The sequence below is a fragment of the Capricornis sumatraensis genome, chromosome 15 (genome assembly GCF_032405125.1).
Source record: "Capricornis sumatraensis isolate serow.1 chromosome 15, serow.2, whole genome shotgun sequence".
NCBI classification, from domain to species: Eukaryota; Metazoa; Chordata; class Mammalia; order Artiodactyla; family Bovidae; genus Capricornis; species Capricornis sumatraensis.
The window spans coordinates 23,263,745-23,281,344 of record NC_091083.1 but is presented as its reverse complement, the minus strand read 5'-3'; the positions used below and the strand labels follow the sequence as shown (position 1 = coordinate 23,281,344).

Genomic DNA, 17,600 nt, shown 5'->3' with positions numbered 1-17,600 from the left:
TGATTTTTCACAGGGAGGTGATTTTCAAGATGGCATATACAATGTTATAGAAGAACTGACTGTAATTTGTCAGATGAGTTTGTTTCATATGTATTAGCTTATTTGGCAAATTACATTCTATATAGCACTGTAACAATATATATATATTCTATATAGCACTGTAACAATATAGCACTGGCTATATCTTTATTTTTGTTTTGCTTTTATTCAATAATTTCCCTTAAAACACAGTGTGGTGATTCTCAGAGTAAAATGGAAATCTAAGTAATGTATATTATCATGTATTTACTTATGATATATTTTCTTCCTATTTCTGGCATATATAAAACTACACAGAAAACAAAGGCTACAAGTGAGCGAACAAAGAAAGTTATGAAAACAGAGAAGAAAAAGGACAAAGGAAAGTCTGAAGATTCAGAAGCGTAAGACAAAAAGATACTTGTTAATATTTTTTTAGTTATAAATTTATATTTTCATTTTATACAGAGTCATATAAACATAATTTATTAACAGGTTTATAAAAACACAACGTTAGCAAATGTATAGTTTTATAAGCAGACCAGGATATGGGTGGAACAAAGCTGAGAAGGGAAGAACAAAGAACTAAAAATGGGTTAGAGAGAATCACAAGATATTCAGGTATAGGTAGACAAAATTAAACCCAAATAATTTTAGAGATGAAAGGATTTACAATGTTTCATTGATGTGTTAGCTCATGATTTGTGATTTGTATGTTAACCCCTCTCCCCAGTCTGGGCTGTTCCTTTTTACTGCACTTCTTAGTTGTCTTATTTTATGAAGAAAAGTATCTGATTTTAATGTAGGTTATTTGAAAGTGGCCTTATTAAGAGAATATTTTCCTTATTAATATAAAATAATTTATGCCATTGGAAATTTCTTGATCAAACCCTAATATAAATATATAGTTTAAAAAGGAAACTATTAATTCAATCTTTGTACAGTTCCACAAAGTCTAAAAAGAAACTTACCAGACAAATGGCCTTTCTTAAGAGAGGGAAAGAAAATCAGAGAAGAAAAAATGACCAGTGTACTTTGAAAATCCTTTTCCCATCTCAGCTTAGCATATTTTAATCATACCAATGAGATGTTAGTTTGACGAATATTATTCAGTTATTTATCATTTAAGCTTTATGAATTTTATGGCTTTTAAAAATAGGAATTTCTTTTCTTAAATTGAAGTATAGTTGATAAAAATATGCATTTTTTATGAAATTTGATTTCTTTTTTATGAAGTATAATTAATATATTAGTTACAGGCATACAGCATAGTTGGAGAAGGAAATGGCAACCCACTCCAGTATTCTTGCTTGGAGAATCCCTTGGACAGAGGAGCCTGGCGGGCTTCAGTCCATGGGATCGCAAGAGTCTGTCATGATTTAGTGACTAAACTGCCACCACCACCATACAGCATAGTAATTTGATATTTTAATGTGTTTCAAAATAATCATACCTGTCACAGACAGTTATTATGATATTAATGACTATATTCTGTATTCTGTACATTATATCTCCATGACTTTTACTAATTTTATAACTAGAAGTTTGTACTTCTTAATGTTCCTTACGTATTTAATTATCCCTCTGTCCTCCTCCCTTCTGGTAATGACCAGTTTGTTCTCTGTATCTATAAGTTTGCTTGTTTTGCTGTGTTTGTTCATTTCTTTTGTTTTTCAGATTCCATGTATAAGTGAAATCATACAATATTTTTCTTTACCTGACTTATTTCATTTAGCATAATACCCTCTAGGTCCATCCATTTTGTCACAGATAGCAGGATTTCATTCTTTTTTATGGCTGAGTTATTTTCTGTCATATATATATATATGTATATATATATATATATATATGGGTGTGTGTATGTATGTTTGTATACACACACATTTATATATGCTTCCCTGTTGGCTCAGATGGTAAAGAATCTGCCTCCAGTGCGGGAGACCTGGCTTCAATCCCTGGGTTGGGAAGATCCCCTGGACAGCCCACTGCAGTATTCTTGCTTGGAGAATCCCCATTGACAGAGGAGCCTGGCAAGCTACAATCTATGGGGTTGCAAAGAGTTGGACACGACTGAGCGACTAAGCACATATACGTGTGTGTGTGTTTGTATGTATATGTCACACATACATACACCACATCTTTATCCATTCATCTGTTGATGGGTACTTAAGCACTTGCTTTCATGACTTGGCAATTGTAAATAATGCTACAATAAACGTGGGGCATTTTGGGGAGAGTATTTTTGTTTTCTTTGGAAATATACTTGAAGTAGATTTGCTGGATCATGTGGTAGTATTATTTTTAGTTTTTTGAAGAACTCTTGTACCGGTTTTCATAGTGACTTCACCAATTTCCTTTTCCAACATCAAAGCACCAAGAGTTCCCTTTTCTTTACATTTTTGCCAACACTTACTTGTTGTCTTTTTGGTAATAGCTATTCTGACAGGTGTAAGGATATATCATTGAGATTTTAATTTGCATTTCCCTGATGATTAGTATTGTTGAGCATCTTTTCATATACCTTGTCAGCTGTCTAGATGCCTTGTTTAGAAAAATATCTATTCAGATTCTCTGCCATTTTAAAATCAGGTTTTGGAGTTTTTTTATGTTAAGTTGTGGGAGTTTTTTGTATTTGAATATTGACCCTTAACAGATATATCTTATTTGGAAATATCTTCTCCCATATAGTAGCCTGACTTCATTCTGTTGATAGTTTCCTTTGTTGTGCAAAGCCTTTTAATTTGATGTAGTTCCATTAGTTTACTTGTTCTTGTTTCTTTTGCCTGGGGAGACATATGCCAAAAATATGGCTAACATCAGTGTCAAAGAGTGTACCACTTACGTTTTCTTCTAGGAGTTTTATGGTTTCAGGTCTTATATTTAAACCTTTGAGTTTATTTTTGTATCAGATGTGAGAATGTAGTCCAATATAATTCTTTTACATGTAACTGTTTAGTTTTCCCAGCATTGTTTATTGAAGAGGATGCTTTTTTTCCCATTGTACATTTTTGCCTTCATGTCTTAGATTCATTGACCACATACATATGGATTTATTTTTGGAATTTCTATTCTGTTTCATCGAATTGTGTATCTGTTTTTATGCTCTGATTTCAAACTGTATTACCAAATCTTGAAATCTGGGTACATGATAACCACCAGTTCTGTTCTTCTTTCTCATGATTGTTTTGGCTATTTGGGGTCTTTTGAGTTACCATAGAAATTTTAGAATTATTTGTTCTGGTTCTGTGAAAAATGCCTTTGGTATTTTTATATAGATAGATTTCTCTGAATAATGGTATGGTCATTTTAACAGTGTTAATTCTTCTGATTCATGAACATGAACTATTTTTCCATTTGCTTATGTTATTTTTAATTCTTTTATCATCTTATGGTCATCCGGGTACAGGTCTTGTACCTCCTTGAGATTTATTCCTAAGTACTTTATTCTTTTTTGATGCAGTTGTGACTGGGATTGTTTTCTTAATTTCTCTTTTTTTAACTTTTTATTTTGCATTGGGGTATAATTAACAACAGTGTGGTTGTAGTTTCAGATTAACAGTGAAGGGACTCACCTTAATTTCTCTAGTAGTCTGTTGTTACTGTATGAGACACATCAGATTTCTGTACATTTATTTTGTATCCTTTAACGTTACTGAGTTCACTTATTTCTAATAATTTTTTTGATAGCATATTTAGGATTTTCTAAGTATAATATCATGTCATTTGGAAACAATGACAGTTTTATTTCTTCTTTTCCAATTTGGATTCCTTTTATGCTTTGTCTTATCTGATTGCTGTGGCTGGAAAATACTGAATAAAAGTGGTGGGCATTCTTGTCTTGTGCTTGATGTTAGAGAAAATGTTTTCAGTTTTTTCTCATAGAGTATGTTGTTGGCTTCGGGTTTGTCATATAGGACATTTATTATGTTGAGGTATATTCCCTCTGTACCTACTTTGTTTAGAGTTTTTCACGTAAATGGATTTTGAACTTAGTCAAAAGTTTTTCTTCATCTATTGAGATGATCAGATAATATTTATTGTTTGTTGTTAATGTACTTTATCATGTTGATTGACTTCTGGATGTCAGATTATCCTTGCCACAATGGTTAGAATTCCACTTGATCATGGTGTATGATCCTTTAAAAAAATTATCTGTGGCTGCACTGGGTCTTCATTTCTGCGTGCAGGCTTTCTCTAGTTGCAGTGAGCAGTGTCTCCTCTCTGGTTGTGGTGCACAGGGTTCTCATTGCAGTGGCTTCTCTTGTGGCACACACACTCTAAAGCATGGGTTCAGTAGTTGTGGTGCATGGGATTAGTAGCTGCACAGCATATGGGATCTTCCCAGAGTAGGGATCAGATCCATGTCACCTGCATTGGCAGGCAGACTGTCAACTACTGGCCACCAGGGAAGTCCTGTAATTCTTTTAGTATATTGTTGAATTTGGTTTGCTAGTATTTTGTTGAAGATTTTTATATCTATATTTATCAGTGATGTTGATCTGTAACTTTCCTTTTTGTGGTATCTTTGTCTAGTTTTAATATCAGGGTTTTGCTGGCCTCATAGAATGAGTTCAGAGTGTTCCTTTCTCTTTAAATTTTTGAATAGTTTGGGAAGGCTAAGTGTTAATTATTTTTTAAATGTTTGGTAAAACTAACCTATGAAGTTATCTGATTGTAGATTTTCTTTCATTGGGAATTTTTTGATTACTGATTCAATTTCATTTCTGGTAATTGTGCTATTCGTATTTTCTATTTCTTCCTGATTCAGTCTTGGGAAATTGTCTGTTTCTAGGAATTTGTCCATTTTTTCCTAAGTTGTCCTTTTTATTGTGTATAATTGTGCTAATCTCATGTATTTCTGTGGTGTGTGTTATAACTTCTTTAATTTTTTTTATAACTTCTCTTTCATTTTCTATTATTTGGGCCCCCTCTTTCTTCTTTTAGCTGGGATAAAGTTTTATCAATTTTTTTAACTTTTCAAAACCAGCTGTTAGTTTTATAGATCTTCAAAAAAATTTTTTAATCTTTATTTCATTTATTTCTGTTCCAACCTCTTTTTTCTTTCCTTCTACTAATTTTTGGACTTTGTTCTTTTTCTAATTCCTTTAGGTGTAAGGTGAGATTGTTTATTTGAGATTTTTTGTTTCCTGAGGTAGGGTGCTAGACCATGCCTCATGTAGTGGCTGCTGGCCTTCTGGTGGACAGGGCTGGGTACCCAGGCTGGGGTTCAGGGATGTCTTGGGTTAGTGTCAGTTGGCTGGTGAGTGGATAAGCCAATTAGACTATTAGACTAACTACTACTAGTCTAAAGGGAAGACTCTAAAATGGTTCTGCCAGCACTTTGTCCTCATGGTAGAATGAGCTCGCAAAAATGGCTGTCACCAGCCTCTGTGTCCCCAGAGGGAGTCTCAGCTGCCTCCTGCTTCTCTAGGAGGCTCTCCAAGATCAGAAACTGGGTCAAACCCTGGCTTCTTTTACTTTTTTTTTTTTTACTTTATTTTACTTTACAAGACTATATTGGTTTTGCCATACATCAACATGAATCTACCATGGGTGTACACATGTTCCCAATCCTGAACCACCTCTCCCACCTCCCTCCCCATACCATCTCTCTGGGTCATCCCAGTGCACCAGCCCCAAGCATCCTGTATCCTGCATCGAACCTAGACTGGTGATTTGTTTCTTATATGATATTATACATGTTTCAATGCCATTCTCCCAAATCATCCTACCCTCTCCCTCTCCCACAGAGTCCAAAAGACTGTTCTATACATCTGTGTCTCTTGCTGTCTCGCATACAGGGTTATCGTTAACCATCTTTCTAAATTCCATATTTATGTGTTAGTATACTGTATTGGTGTTTTTCTTTCTGGCTTACTTCACTCTGTATAATCAGCTCCAGTTTCATCCACCTTATTAGAAATGATTCAAATGTATTCTTTTTAATGGCTGAGTAATAGTCCATTGTGTATATGTACCACAGCTTTCTTATCCATTCATCTGCTGATGGACATCTAGGTTGCTTCCGTGTCCTGGCTATTATAAACAGTTTATTTAATTTTTGACTGCACTGGATCTTAGTTGCAACTTGCAGGATCTTTGTTGTAGTGCTTGGGCTCTGTAGTTGTGGCATGCAGGCTTAGTTGCCCCATGGCGTATGGGATCTTAGTGCTCTGATCAGGGGTTGAACCTGTGTTCCCTGAATTGGAAAGCAGGTTCTTAACCACTGGACCACCAAGGAAGCCCCATGGCTTCTTTTAAATTACTGCCTCTGTACCGGGGGACTAAGAGCATGTGAGATTTGCATGCTCCTTGTAAGAGTAGGCTCTGTATTTCCTACATAGATTCAGCCCTCTTGCTCTCCAATATGCAAGCCCTATTGTCCTTCACAGCCAGATATTCTTGGGATTTGTGTTTTCAGTATAGCACCCCTGGGGTAGGGAGCCTGATGTGGAACTCAGACCCCTCATTCCTTGGGGGAGAACCACTGCAATTGTGATTGTGCTGCCATCTGTGGGTCACCTACTCACGGCTTCCCTGGTGGCTCAGATGGCAAAGCATCTGCCTGCAATGAGGGAGACCTGGGTTCTATTCCTGGGTTGAGAAGATCCCCTGGAGAAGGAAATGGCAATCCACTCCAGCACTCTTGCCTGGAAAATCCCATGGAAGGAGGAGCCTGATAGGCTACAGTCCATTGGTCGCAAAGAGTCGGACATGACTGAGCGACTTCACTTTCACTTTCGCTTACTCAGGAGTGTGCTTCTTCACTGTACTGAGTCTTTGCCCTTCATATTCATCTCATAGTAATTAACTTGATTATATCTTTATTTGTGGAAAATCTTCTCTGGTGGTCTTCATGTCATTCTCATCAATAGTTGCTCTGTAAATAGTTCTAATTAATGTGCCTCTGGGAGGAGGTTAGGTTCAGGGTGTTCCTACTCCATCGTCTTGAGTGCACCTCTCAAAATTTCATTTCTTTAAAATGATTTAAGTACTCACCAAGAAAGCATAGTCATCAGATATCATAAAACATCTTGATATATTTAAAAATATTTCTTTTTCAGGAAAAAGTCTGTAGGGAAAGAGCTTAAAGTAAAAGAAAATATGCCTCAAGTCCAGGTAACAGAATCTCTCCCTGTGCATCTAAATTTGATTAATGATGTTCTGATAACTGTTTATATATATAGACAACATATGTATGTGAATACAGGTGTATGTGTGTTTGTGTGTGTGCATATGTACTAAATTTCTTCTTACAATGCTTCTTTACTATTGGTTGACTTTTTTCAGCAAGTTTTAGAAAATCAAATAGTGAATTCAGGTATGTTTACTGTCAAGGTTATGAAAATTACTGTTATTCACTCAATTATAGGCAATGTCATAGAGGAAAGAACACCATATTATGAGTCAGAACAGACTTACTAGTTAAGTGACATTAGACAAGTCCCTTTAACCTATTTAAACTTTGTGTTTCATCTAAAATGGGTAAAATAATAGCTGTCCCATCTATCTCAGAAAGGTGTGAGATGCAAGCGGCAAATAGGAAAATATTTCAGAGATTGTTAATGTAGCTCACTCTTGATCCATGTGTGTTCTGAAAAGAATACAAATAACCCTTTATTTTATCTTCTATTTGATAAACTTTCTTTTGCTGAAAGTTAAAACTTCTTAACCATCAGAGCATCATGTCACCCATTTGGTTACTCTTTTCCAGTGAGTGACTGGACTTAACTGTCCCACAAGTATATACTTGCATGTTTCAAGAATCAAATAGCATACATTTGGGAAGAAAATGAGAGTACTTCTTGAGATACTGAATATAAAAGGAAAAACTTTATGGTATTAGTTTTCTGTTCCTATATAACAAGCTACCTCACATTTTGCAGCTTAAAATAATTAAATTGTTTTCATGGTTTAAATGGCTTAGGAGTCTGAGCATGGCTTAGCTGTATCCTGTGCTCAAGGACTCACCAAACTGCAGTCATGGTGTTGGCTAGGCTCTTTTTTTTGGTCACATGGGGGTCCTCTTCCAAGCTCAAGTGGAAATGGCAAACTTAAGTTCTTTGCAGTTGTTGGACTGGGGGACTTAGCCAGTGGCCTTCTCCACAAACAGTTTACTTTATAGCATCTTACATCTTCTTAAAGGCCAGCTAAGAGTCTCTCTCTCTTTTTTCTTTTTTGCTAAGACAGTCTTATGTAATATAACATGAATAACATGATCATGAATGATACCTTTTCACTGTAGCTATATAATAGATCCTTGAACAACATGAGGTTTAGGGATACCACCCACTCCCTCACAGCTGAAAATTTGCATACTGCTATCTATGCCTCAAAAACAAAAGAATTGATAAATGACTCACCAAAAGGCACAAAGGTAAAATGACTTGGATAGAATCAGGACTCAAACCCTAGTTCTTTGATTCCACAAATTGTGATCTCTAACCAGAGATAAACTTCCCCTACATTTAGTTAAACATCTGTAAAGTGAAAATATGGATACTATATTCATTGAAAAATATCCTGTATAAGTGGACTCATGTGATTTGAACCCATCTTGTTCAAAGGTCAACTATGTAGTGCAGTCTAATAACCAGGATCTCCATCCCTAAGGTTATGCTCTGTATAGTCCACTCCTTTTGAATGTGGATACCACCTATGACTTGCATTTAACCTTAGGGATGGAGATCCTGGAGGCCATTTTAGAAATCTGTCGTGATTTTATATATTTCAGCATTTTGTGTATTTAAAAAATTATAATTCCATCATGTTTTAAGTCTTTAGTGTTTTAGTTCACTTGGGCCATGTCTTAATCCCTTCAGACTGCTTTAACAAAATATCAGGGATTGCAGTTAATGTAGAGGTACATATAGCATTGAATTTGGGGGAGGTGGTAAGTACCTAGAAGTGATGTTACTGGATCATATGGCCATTCTATTTTTAATTTTTTGAGGAATCTCTATTCCACAATGGCTGTACCAATTGTCCCTTTTCCTGATATCCTTCCCCTTGTTATTTCTTTTCTTTTTGATACTTATGATTTTGATTGGGAAAAGGGAGTATCTCACTGTGGTTTTGGTTTGTATTTCCCAGATTATTAGTGATATTGAGTATCTTTATATGTATTGGTTGTCTGTCTCCTTTGGAAGAATGTCTGTTTAGGTACTCTGCCCAGGTTTTTTTTTTAATTCACTTATTTTTTTGACTGAAGGATAATTGCTTTACACAATTTTGTTGTTTTCTGTCAAACCTCAACATGAATCAGCCATAGACATGCATATGTCACCTCCCTTTTCAACCTCCCTCCCATCTCCCTCCCAATCCCACCCCTCTAGGTTTGATCTTTTGATGTTGACTTGTACAAGTTCTTTGTATATTTTGGACATTTATCCCTTATTGGATATCTCATTTGCAGATAATCGTCTCTAATTTACTAGGTAACTGTATTGTTTTGGTGATACTTTGACTGTATGAAAACTTTTTAGTTTGGGTTCCATTTATTTTTACTTTTGTCTCCCTTTGTTGAGACATATACAGAAAATGTGGCTAAGACCTATTTCAGACAACTAACTGCCTGTGTTTTCTTCTAGATGTTTTATGGTTTCAGGTCTTATATTTAAGCCTTTAATCCATTTGAGATTATTTTTGTATAAGATGTAAAAGGTAATCCAGTTCCACTCTATTCCAAATACCAATTACTGAAGAGGCTCTTTTTTCCTTATTGTATATTCTTGCTTCTTTTGTCATAGTTTAATTGAGCACATGTAAGCTGGTGGCTCAGAGGTTAAAGCATCTGCCTGCAATGTGGGAGACCTGGGTTCAATCCCTGGGTCAGGAAGATCTCCTGGAGAAGGAAATGGCAACCCACTCCAGTATTCTTGCCTGGAGATCCCATGGACAGAGGAGCCTGGTGGGCTACAGTCCACGGGGTTGCAAAGAGTCGGACACGACTGAGCGGCTTCACTTTCACTTTCAAGCCTTTGTTTAAGAGGGAGTCTCAGTTTTCTGTAGCACTTTGGACCACTGGATGTCAGCCCTATTGCTTTTCAAAGCCAAGCATTTCAAGGGTTCCTCTCCCTGGTGTAGATCCAGGAGCCAAGGTTTCTGACGTGGGCACCAACCCTTTGCTCGCCTGGCAAAAGTGCCTGTCTGGTGAGATCCCTCTCTGTTGTGTGCCATCATGCTCGGGGTATGGTTATTAGTGAGAGTGTTTCTTTTCCTCTACTACCTGTCTTGATGTAGTCCTTTTTATTCTTTGTTGTGGAGCATGTTTGACTAGTTCTAAGGTTCTTTTCACAGGGAGTTGATCTCTTTGCAGGTGTATATTTGTTGATCCATGGGAAAAGGTTCTTGCTATGCCCCATCTTCAGTCACCTTCCCTGTAGATTTTCTTTTAAGAGTAAGTCTCATTTTCCTGTTTCTGCAAATTCGAATTACTCTTAACTGTATCTCAGACATTGGGAATGTCACGTTGCTGAAGCTCTGGATTCTGCTATATTCTTAGGAAAGGGTAAATGAAAGTTGCTGTCCAACTCTGTGCAACCCCATAGACTAAGCGGTCTATGGAATTCTCCAGGCCAGAACACTGGAGTGTGTATCCATTCCCTTCTCCAGGAGATCTTCCCATCCCAGGGCCAGGGATTTGAGCCCAGGTCTCCCACATTGCAGGTGGATTCTTTTATCAGCTGAGCCACCAAGGAAGCCCAAGAATACTGGAGTTGGTAGCCTAGCCCCTTTCCAGGGGATCTTCCCAGCCCAGGAATTAAACCAGGGTCTCCTGCATTGCAGGCAGATTCTTCACCAGCTGAGGTATGTTATCTGTCATTGTGCTTAAGAAGTGTGTAGTAAATGTTTGTGCTCAAGTCATCATCTTGGCTATCTATGGGTTTTAGAAAGATAATTATGACAATAAATTAGTTTAAAAAAAATGAATACTTTTCTCCCCCATCCCATATTACATCCTAGAAAGCAGCACATGCTCTGGAAATTGAGAACAAAGTTCTTCGGGAACAACTGAAACAAGCTTTACAGGTAAAAGATGTCATGTTCCTTCATATTGTGAAAAATTGAAGAAAATATCCTTAAACAGCTTTTTAAATGAATAATTTTTAATTTGTAAACCAAGAATCTGTATATTATATTGTTTTACCAGCTTATAGTATTTTTATTTAATGTAGTAGAAATATATTGATAAAATTTGATATTTATTCTCTCCAAAATAGTAAGCTAGAGAGAGAACTGATGTACACACTTAAAGCAATTTATTTCTAGATATAGATGGAGTCTTTTTGAACTTAGCAGAATTATAAGATATATTGAGATAAGAAACTGGTTATTTTACAGAGGAACAATTATGATTTGCTCATCAAAAATTAATATAAGACATAAAAATATATTACTAAAGCAGTGTGGTTCTAGATTTGGTACTGAATGAAAAGTCCAGAAACAGATTCAAATGAATATAATAATTTTGTATTTTATTGTTTGGCTTATTAAATTTTTTTATAGAAGGATAAAGTCACAAAAGTAAACTACTATGAAAAACTTGTGATTTCTAGTTGATTTAATATACTGAAACAAATTAAAAATTGATTAAAGATTTAGGCATAATTGAACTAAGTATAAAATGGAAGAAACACTGAATAACAATTGCATGTCTTGGCTAAAGCAGGGCTTTCTAAGCATTATACCAAAAAAGAATATGTTAATATATTCGGCTATATATATATAAAATAAAACTTTTTATGGTTAAAATTTTTAAGATATAAAGATAAATGGAAGATCTTTATAAAATGTTCCCGTATCAAGATCTTTTACATATCTACAGAAAATATGGATGATCTTCCTCCTCAATACACAAAGGACATAAGCACATCAATTGAGAAACATGCATTGCCAATAAATGCATACAAACTCTACGAATTACCAAGTAAATGCAGTTGAAAAATAACACAGAGAGGGTGGTTCAGTGGTTAAGCCTCCATGCTTCCAGTGCAGGGGTGCTGGGTTCAATCCCTGGTTAGGGAACTAGATCCTTCAGGCTGCAGCTAAGAGCTCGCATGCTTCAAAGATCCTGCACAGGGCAATGAAGATCCTGTGTGCTGCAACTAAGACTCAGTACAGCCGAATAAAAAACATTAAAATAGCAGCAGTGCAGATATATTTTACCTACTATTTTTTTAAAAATTGAAGGAACAGAAATATTTAATATTTGTGGGTTTATGTTGAGATGAGCAGGTCTTTCATATACTTCTGTTGTCAGTATGGATTGATAATTCTCTGGAAGAAAATATATAGAGAAAGTCTTGGAAAAACATAGTCTTTACAGTGAACCATTCCACTTCTAAAATTTATTGTAAATAATGAAAAAGTGTACAAAGTTTGTACAACTATGTAGAATAGGAAATTTTTAATAGCAAAAGTTTTAAAATTTCCAATATATCCATTGATAAGCAATTTGCTAAATTGGTTAAGATATATTATTAATATTTACTTGTTACCTAGGGCTTCCTTGGTAGCTCAACTGGTAAAGAATTTGCCTGCAGTGTGGGAGACCTGGGTTCAGTCCCTGGGTTGGGAAGACCCCCTGGAGAAGGGAAAGGCTACCCACTCCAGGATTCTGGCCTGGAGAATTCCATGGACTGTATAGTCCTTGGGGTCACAGAGTCAAACAGGACTGAGCAACTTTGTTTCTGTTAGCTTGTTCTAATTTGGATGTATATTTATCATCATGGGAATCTCTCTCTCTCTCTTTAGTCGCTGAGTCATGTCTGATTCTTGCAACCCTGTGGACTGTAGCCTGCCAGGCTCCTCTGTTCATAGGATTCTCTAGGCAAGAAAACTGGAGTGGGTTGCTGTTGCCTTCTCCAATGAGAACATACTGTGACATTATTTAATGAAAAGAGCGTATATGTGTGTGTGTATAGTATGATCCAATCTGGATAAAAATTAAAAATTTATATATGCATATGGGCAGAGGAGCCTGGTGGGCTGCAGTCCATGGGGTCGCTAAGAGTCGGACACGACTGAGCAACTTCACTTTCACTTTTCACTTTCATGCATTGGAGAAGGAAATGGCAACCAACTCCAGTGTTCTTGCCTGGAGAATCCCAGGAACAGGGGAGCCTGGTGGGCTGCCATCTATGGGGTCTCACAGAGTCGGACACAACTGAAGCGACTTAGCAGCAGCAGCAGCAGCACTAGCATATTTAGAAATAATTTAAAAGTATATATGTCAACAGTACATTTTCTGTTTGTGGGGAGATTGTGAACTTTTTTATTGATTTATATATTCTTTTATACAAGTAATTTAATGAAACTAAAATTTATTAAAAGTGACTTTTAAAGAAAGATTTAATTCTAGAAGAAATAAATTATTTTTCACATTTACTATTTGATATTATAGGTCTTAATTATCTTGGGTACATTCTATCACCTTCTATAATGTATGCATTTTATTAACTTTTATTGTGCCTATATTATAACTAGAACCTTAAAAACCAGTGGGCAGGAAAACCTCTTGGGTATAAAAATAGCTGTTTAAGTAGAAGAGATTTCTTCATAATTTTTAATTTTAATTATGGATCTGTTAAACTATGTATTATGCCAATGGTTTAATTTAACTTTCTTTTAGTCTGTGAAAATAAAATTGAGAATTAGTATGGGCATGAATATATGAAGATTCCTGAAAATTATAATATTGGCAGGAAAACGTCACAGAAATGATACTTTTAAAAGTTACTCTTTTAAAAACAGGAAGCTGAAAGAGCTAAACAGCAACTTGCCTATTTCCTAAATCAAGAAAAGGAGTTTCTTAAAAGTGAGGCAAAGAGCAAGACACCCACAGAAATGGGTACTGGTAAATTAAAAGCTAAAGGTGAAGATTCAAAATATATACCATTGGAAAATGGAACAAGAAAAGCAGTAGTGGGAGATTCAGGTGGACAAAACACAAATGATAAAATTACACATCCACAGGTAAAGAAATAATCAAAATAGAAACAGTAATATTTGCAGTAAGAAATTTACCCTTTTATAATATTAACTTCATTTGTATATTATTTTTTAAATTTTTCTATGCTTTTTCTTTTTTTACTTAGAATTGTTCCTTTTGGATGTATCAGTTCATTAACATCTTGAATTCAAATCTAAATTAAATGTGTATTGATTTTTGTGGGTTTTTGGTAATCCAAATATTTGCATTTTTCTTCAGGATAGTTGATACGGTAGACTTGTCAGATATAAAATTATGTTTTATATTGAAATTTTTTAATTGAGATATAATTGACATTTTCAGGTATACAGATTAATAAGTCAGTATTTTGAATATACTGTGACTGAATCACCGCAATAAATCTAGTTAATAACATTGTACACAGTTACAGAATTTTTTTCTTGTGACAAGAACTTTTAAGATTTGCTGTAGTAGCAGCTTTCAACTATGCAATGCAGTATTATTAACTGTGGTCACTGTGCTGTACTTTACACCACTTGGAATTGTTTAAAGTAGAAGTTTGTACCTTTGACTCCTGTCACCCGTTTTGCTCACCCCCAAATCCATGCCTCTGGCAACTACCAATCTGTTCTCTGTATCTATGAGCATAGTTTTCATTTTGTTTTAGATTCCACGTATAAGTGAGATTGTATGGTATTTGTCTTTCCCTGTCTGACTTATTTGACTTAGCACAGCACTCTCAAGATCCATACATGTTGTCACAAATGGCAAAGTTTCATTATTTTTCGTGTCTGAATAATATTCTACTATATGTATATGTGTGTGTGTGTGTGTGTGTGTGTAAGTGTAAGTGTTAGTTGCACAGTCATGTCTGACTCTTTGCGACCTCATGGACTGCAGCCTGCCAGGCTCCTCTGTCCATGGAGTTTTCCAGGCAAGAATACTGGAGTGAGTTGCCATTCCCTTCTCAAGGGGATTTTTCCAACCCAGGAGTTGAACTCAGGTCTCCCGCATTGCAAGCAGATTCTTTACTGTCTGAGACACCAGGGAATATGTGTACATATGTGATGTTTTCTTTATCCATTCACCCATCAATGGATATACAGACTATTTCCACATCTTGACTAATGTAAATAATGCTGCAGTGAACATACGATACGTATATCTTCTCTAGTTAGTGTTGTCATTTATTTTGGATAAATATCTAGAAGTGGGTGTTGCCTGGATCATCTGGTAGGTCTAGTTTTAGATTTTTTGAGGAACCGCCATACTCTTTTCCATAATGGCTTCATCAATTTACATTCTCATCAACAGTGTGCAAGGGTTCCCTTTTATCTACATAACAATACTTGTTATTTCTTGGTTTTTGGCTAATAACAATTCTGACAGGTGTGCAGTAATATCTCATTTTGGTTTTAATTTGTGTTTCTCTGATGATTAGTGATGTTGAGCATCTTTTCATGTATCTGTTGGCCACCTGTATGTTTTCTTTCATAGAATGTCTATTCAGATCAGCTGTTCATTTTTTACTCAGATTGACGCAGTTTTTTGTTTGTGTTGCAATTGAGTTGTATGAGTTCTTTATGTATTTTTGGATATTAACCCTTTATTAGATAAGTGATTTTTAGATGTTTTCTCCCATTTAGTAGGGTGCCATTTCATTATGTTGATGATTTCCTTTGATGTGCAGAAGCTTTTTAGTTTGATGTAATTCCACTTTATTTTTGTTGTTGATGTCAAACACCCGAATTCAATAAGACCTATGTTATGCTTATTGTCTATGTTTCTTTTAGAAGTTTTATAGTTTCATGTCTTACATTCAAGTGTTTAATTCATTTGGAGTTAATTTTTGTATATGGTATAAGAAAATGGTCCAGTTTCATTCTCTGCATGTGAGATTCCAGGTTCCCAACAACATTTATTGAAGAGATTGTCTTTTCTCTGTTGTATATTCGAGGCTCCTTCATCATAAATTGATTGACTATGTGTATGTGTGTTTACCTCTGGGTTCTCTACTCGGTTCCATTAATCCATATGTCTGTTTTCCTCCCCGCATCTCCTATTGATTTGATTGCCATAGAATATGACAACTATAATATGAAACTGGGCACATGATGCCTCCAGCTTTGTTATTCTTTTTCAAGATTCCTCTGACTATTCAGGGTCTTTTGTGGTCCCATACAAATTTGAGAATTATTTCTTTTATTTCTGTGAAAAATGTCATTGGAATTTTGATAGATTTCATGGATTCTATAGATTATTCTGTATAGTATGGACATTTTAACAGTATTAATTCTTCCAGTCTATGAGCATAGACTATCTTTCCACTTCTTTCTGTCTTATTCCCTCAATATCATATAGTTTTTGGTGTATAAGTCTTTCACCTCCTTGGTTAAATTTATTCCTAGGTATTTTATTCTTTTTGATGTAATTGCAAATGAGATTGTTTTCTTGACTTCTCTTTTAGATAGTTCATTTTTAGCATGTAAAAATACAGTAGATTGTTATTCATCAATTGTATATCCTGCAACTTTATTTATTCTAACAGTTTTGGGGTAGTCTTTAGGGTTTTCTCTATCATGTCATCTGAATATGGTGACAGATTTATTTCCTCTTTTCCAATGTAGACAGCTTTTGTTTGTTGTTTGCCAAATCGCTCTGTCTAGGAATTCCACTAATATGTTGGATAAAAGCAGCAAGAATGGGCATCCTTTTCTTATTTCTGATCTTAGAGGAATTGCTTTCAGCTTTTCACTTTTGAGTGTGATGTTATCTATGCGTTTATCATACACGGCCGGTTTTATGTTGAGTATTTTCTTTCCCTCTATACCCACTTAATTGAGAGCTTTTTATCATAAATGTTGAATTTTGTGAAATGCTTTCAGTTTTTTTACAGTTACTGAGATGATCTTCCAAATTATTCATTTTGTTAATGTGGTATACCTCATTGACTAATTTCTAGATAATGAATCATTTCTATACCCCTGGTAGAAATTCCTCTTGTTCATGTTGTATGATCCTTTTAATAGATTGTTAGAATCAGTTTGCTAATATTTTGTTATTTTTGCATCTTTGTTTATCAGGGATATTTGTAATTTTCTTTTATTGTGGTGTCTTTGGTTTTAGTATCTGAATAATGCTGGTGTTATAAAATGAGTTTGGAAATATTGCCTTCTGTTCTATTGTTTGAAAGAGTTTCAGAAGAATTGGTATTAATCCTTCTGTGAATATTGGGTGGAATTCAGGAGGGAAATGTCCTGGTCGTGTACTTTTGTTTGTAAGGAGTTTTAAAAATACAGACTCGTTATCTTTAATAGTAGTAATGAGTAATTTTTGTTTCCTCATGATTCAATCTTAGAAGATTGTATGTTGTAGTTATTGATTAATTTATTCTCAATTGTTAGTACTATTGCTGTATAATTGTCATAGTAGTCACTTCTGATCCTTTATCTCTGTGATATCAGATGTCATATTTCTTCTTTTATTAATTTGAGCCTTCTTTTTTCTTTGTGAGTCTAGCTAATTGTCTGTTTTGTATATCTTTTCAAAGACCCGCTTCTTGGTTTTATTAATTTTTTTGTTTGTTTGACGTCTTCTTAGCCTCCATTTCATTTATTTCTGCTGTAAT

General features: G+C 35.1%; 1 protein-coding gene across 1 annotated transcript in view; it reads left to right on the top strand.

Annotated features, from left to right (window-relative positions):
* CCDC7 (coiled-coil domain containing 7) overlaps positions 1–17,600 on the top strand; it is a 101,379-nt gene that overhangs the window by 29,816 nt on the left and 53,963 nt on the right. The window contains exons 12-15 of the mRNA XM_068987553.1: positions 337–422; positions 7,083–7,137; positions 10,984–11,049; positions 13,774–13,995. Of these exons, the coding sequence (XP_068843654.1) occupies positions 337–422; positions 7,083–7,137; positions 10,984–11,049; positions 13,774–13,995 (429 nt within the window). The remainder of the gene's footprint in view (positions 1–336; positions 423–7,082; positions 7,138–10,983; positions 11,050–13,773; positions 13,996–17,600) is intronic.